General features: G+C 38.1%; 1 protein-coding gene across 1 annotated transcript in view; it reads right to left on the reverse strand.

The window, feature by feature from the left end:
• Window positions 1-74: 74 nt before the first annotated feature.
• RC3H2 (ring finger and CCCH-type domains 2) overlaps window positions 75-4,413 on the reverse strand; it is a 15,131-nt gene continuing 10,792 nt past the window's right edge. Inside the window, exons 14-20 of the mRNA XM_010182529.1 lie at window positions 3,648-3,861; window positions 3,405-3,489; window positions 2,834-2,915; window positions 2,298-2,432; window positions 1,651-1,758; window positions 885-1,033; window positions 75-273 (exon numbers count right to left, since the gene is read on the reverse strand). Coding sequence (XP_010180831.1) covers window positions 75-273; window positions 885-1,033; window positions 1,651-1,758; window positions 2,298-2,432; window positions 2,834-2,915; window positions 3,405-3,489; window positions 3,648-3,861 — 972 coding nt within the window. The remainder of the gene's footprint in view (window positions 274-884; window positions 1,034-1,650; window positions 1,759-2,297; window positions 2,433-2,833; window positions 2,916-3,404; window positions 3,490-3,647; window positions 3,862-4,413) is intronic.

Raw genomic sequence — 4,413 nt, forward strand, 5'->3', positions numbered from 1 at the left:
TATATATTATATATATAAAAAGCTAGTGTAAATGCTTCCATGGTGTGGTCACAAGCTGGAAAGATGAATACCTTTCAGCTGTTAACCATCCTGCCATTTGCAACAGGCTTTAAAAAGTCATTTTTATCCTCAGACATAATGTGAGCAGTTTTCAACATGAGGCTGCCAACACTGACTGATGTGCTGATGGGCAGGCAGCTTGCATTGCTAACAGATGTTGTGATCGGCTGACTGAAGCAAGAAGTTACGGGCAGGATTGTTTTCTGCTCCTCCCTGAGGAGAAAAATAAGTTACACAAATATTAAACAAGTACATGCACAAGTATCCGGAACTGAATTGTGTGCATTAAATAAATACTGACATCAACTTGTTTTTAGCAACAGGCTAAACATCTTACTATGGAACGGTACGCTCAAGATGTTAAATGCAGTCTGCTTCACTGTCAAAGGCTGCATTACACGTTAAAGACTATAGAACATAGAAAGCTAAAATAGTGTCTTTTAAAAATTACCTCTCTGTGGAGATTTGTGCAAACAGTATGACATTGAACCTTTTGATGTTTTTCTTAGTTTTTGTTAACTATAAAAATACTTTTGCGTTTTTGCTTACTGAATGTGAAAGGTATTTTTAACAGCTGTGACACATTTCAGCACATACGATTACAACAACGCATACGGACAATGGTACCATCCTGTGACTTTCTATTTGTGACCTAGTTCTATTTCTGACCAGGTTCTTCTCACTCCACCACGTATACGCAATGCGGATGTCTAATCCAAGTCTGAGCAGGTACGTAGTTCATCCTTAAACAATCATGCTCCAACTACTCTGATGCTGCTGTTTGTCTAACTCTGGCAGACACTGCTGGTTTGTCTAACACTCACAGAATCACAAGGTCTTCACCTAAACTTTGTCTCTTCTGGTCCATGGATTCTTTCTGGTGCTGCTTTAGTGGATGCCCATTCTCTACAGTTGTTCCATTGAGCAGCTGATCATCTTGAGAACTAATACCTAGTTGTATATCCAGAATCTCCTACAGGACAAGAGGAGAAATGACCATCAATACTGCTGCTACCAGCTTTAAATTTTCCTATTATGCGTGCTTAGAATAAACACCAAAATGCTTTACAGCTGCACAAAGGAAGAAACAGCATAGAAGAAACTGGGGCAGATACACAGAATTACAAACAAACAATGAGGTCATATTGAAACCAAAAAAGCACTGGATTACAATAATTTAAGTGACTTCACTATTAGAATCAGGTGAGCACAAAGTTGAAATTAAATGATCACATTTAAATGTAAACTTCAATGTAAAACATTCTTAACTACAGTTTCAATACTGAGGGGAAGGGGAAAGAAACAGACTCCCCACCATTCCTAATGCTATCAGAAGATAAAGAGCAAAAAGCTGAAAGCTATCACAAAGAACACAGTGAGCTGTTTTTAACTTAGGTAATATTAACAGCCAGGTACCTGGATGAGAAGTATGAGACCCCTAGTGTTAAAATAAGGCAAATGTGTGATACCACTGCAAAGACTAAAACAAAAGGCTTTGCTATCAACATAAGTTACTAACACAAAGAAACTTCAGAAGTCTTTAATAACTAACGAAAGGAGCAATTTAGACACACAGATCTCTGTACTTACTTCTATTTGTTCACCTTGCCCATCAGGTTCATCTGTATCAAGGGCAGACAGCTCCAATTCAATGTCTCTATCGGGCTTTGTATCTGCACAGTCTTCAGTATAATCAGTCTAAAAAATAATTAAATATGTTCTGTAAATATCAAGTTGGCTTTTCATCTGCTTCACACAACACTCAAGCATTAAAGTGAAAACAGAAGATGCATTTCTAGGACACAACATTTCTACAATGCAAAAGAGCTAGCTAGACACAAATAGAACTTCGGGCATACACAACATAGGATACAAAGCTAAATCTAATGACATTAAAGTAATGAAACAGAGAGAAAAAATGGATACTGGAGCAGAAATTTCCGTAGAGTCCATTAGCAGAATGTTTAGATTTATAATACATACAAGTAGAATGAAAAGTAATGATGGCATGAAAACGGACTGTCACATTCTTCCTGTTTCATACATGGACAATTGGAGCAGCAACACAGCAGGTGCACCTACTTGATCTTGGGGAAATATCTGGGTGCAACAGTGACTTAACTTGCACGGAATGTGTTATAAGTATTTGAGAACGTTAAAACCAAAATCTGCATGCACTTAGGTATATTAAAAAAGATCTCAAGTATTTGTTTCATCCCAATTTCCCCTTTCTTTACCTCACCATTCCTCAAATCAATGTCCTTGCTTAAAAGGTTTAAGGTAAGGCGACTGCCTTCATCCAGAGAATTCCACTTCTGTTGCATGGCCAGCGCATTCGCCTCTCGCTGAAGTAATAAGGAGTTACTTTTGGCCTATGAAATGAAACATGACAGTTACCAACAACTACACTTAAACCATGTACTGCCAAACAGCAAATTAAACCAGCTTACAAAAAGAACAGTTCCCTTACTAAATGGATAACTATGTATTTCTTTAACGAGCAGCATTTATTTTGTTCAGCATTTGCTGACATTTACAGGCCCACCACTTTCTCCCAAAAATGGCTTCACTGATGTCAATGGAACAGCTCATATTGGCAGTCCTTATGCATCATACCAAGTGTAGTGGTACTAGCATCTAGCTAACTCTTACTCATCGTTTTGTTACTTGTACACTTTTCTGTAGGCTACACTAAGAAAATTTGTTTAAAATCCCTTTACTAAAATACTTTTTTTTAATTAATGAAACTACATGATCTAACAGCCGATCTTACCTGCTGTAATTCAATACTCAATAGATCTCCAGTGCTGGAATGCTTTCTGTGACCAGACAAATCTGTAACTATGAACCTGTCCCTTTAAGACAAAGAAGACAAAACCAGGAATTACAAACAGGTTCTCTACATCCAAGGCCCCCTAAACTTCACTAGTCTATCAATATTAAGAGAACATGTCCTTCATTTTCATTGGAGCTCACAACATCTAAAGGCATTATATGACGTAAACAATCTTATTTTACGTATGGGTAAGATGTGACAAGAAAACCTGAGAGAAACTGCTCAAGATCACAGATAGCTTGGCAGTACCTGACTCCAATTCTTTGATTAGGTCTCTCAAGGAATATGTTGCTAGTAATTGGGTATTATTAGCTGTATTAAGTATTAAAGACTACACAAGTTTTAACCTAGTCTTCCCAAGACTTTATGCTGGATAGGAAAACATCTTTTACTTCAAAAAGTAAGAACAACTATTAATAGTCCCCTATTTTCCCCCCACATTCAGGATTTTGAAGAACAGCAAGCTATAGAAAATGCTTTTAACAGAACAGCAAAAAAAAGTCCATACCTTTCCACATAACGTGCTGAAGAAGTGGAATCTGAGCCATAGGCACTCCATCTTGAGTCAACAGCATTGACATACGGGACGTAATCTGTAACAGATCAAGATACCATTCATTATCTTCTCTGTTCTTAAGGTGGGATTATTCAGGTATTTTAGCTCTTTGCATCGTCATTGCTGTAGTAAGCATGAACAGGATGAAATGCTCATGGTGTATGCTATATTGTCATATCGAGCCTGTACTTGTACCTGATACACTGATGGGTTTAGTAGCACTTCCTTGGGAAGCAGTGGCCTGAATGGGATCTGTCGTGTGATAACCCGTGCGGGATGACCTGGAGATTGCACCCCACTTGGAGATGATCGGTCCGTCGCTAAATGGGATTATAGGATCTTCTTCCTTTGCCCTTCTCTGAGTTTCAAATAAATGCACTCTCCTCTTCACATCCCCGCTGTCCAAATCCTACATATTCAGGAGATAGAAGAAGACACATCAACTCATGTGAGGTTTTTCAGATTCTTTGGTTGGCCAATAACTTTATGATTGTTGTTCCTGAATACAATGCTAAAAATCTGTCCAATTAGAGCACCAAGTGGACCTCAAATGATTTAACTATTGCCCTTTAATGGCAAACTGACCATGAGAAAGCTAGTGCCAGTGCTAGAAAAAATAATTTTGCTTTTCCAAGCTTGTGCTGCCAGGCAAAAAAAGCTCCAGTATGTTTGAAGGTCCTTCGGTACCCTATAACCTATACTTGAAGCAGGCCTGGGGTGAGATTTTGTTACATTTGTTTCACAGAACATAAAGGTAACCTGCTACACCATATAGCAGAAAGTCCCCCAAAAGCATGAGCTCCTACCCCTCCAGAGCTAAGCTGCACTCCGTGAGTCATACTATGTATTTTACTGTTCCCTAAAGTCTTTCAGACAGCTTTTTTTATTTCCTCATAGAAAATGCGTAATAAGTTGTATTTTATTTTCACAAATTTGTTAGCATTAAACTGTTTATCGGAAG

The sequence above is a fragment of the Mesitornis unicolor genome, unplaced genomic scaffold, assembly GCF_000695765.1.
Source record: "Mesitornis unicolor isolate BGI_N332 unplaced genomic scaffold, ASM69576v1 scaffold35584, whole genome shotgun sequence".
Taxonomy (NCBI): domain Eukaryota; kingdom Metazoa; phylum Chordata; class Aves; order Mesitornithiformes; family Mesitornithidae; genus Mesitornis; species Mesitornis unicolor.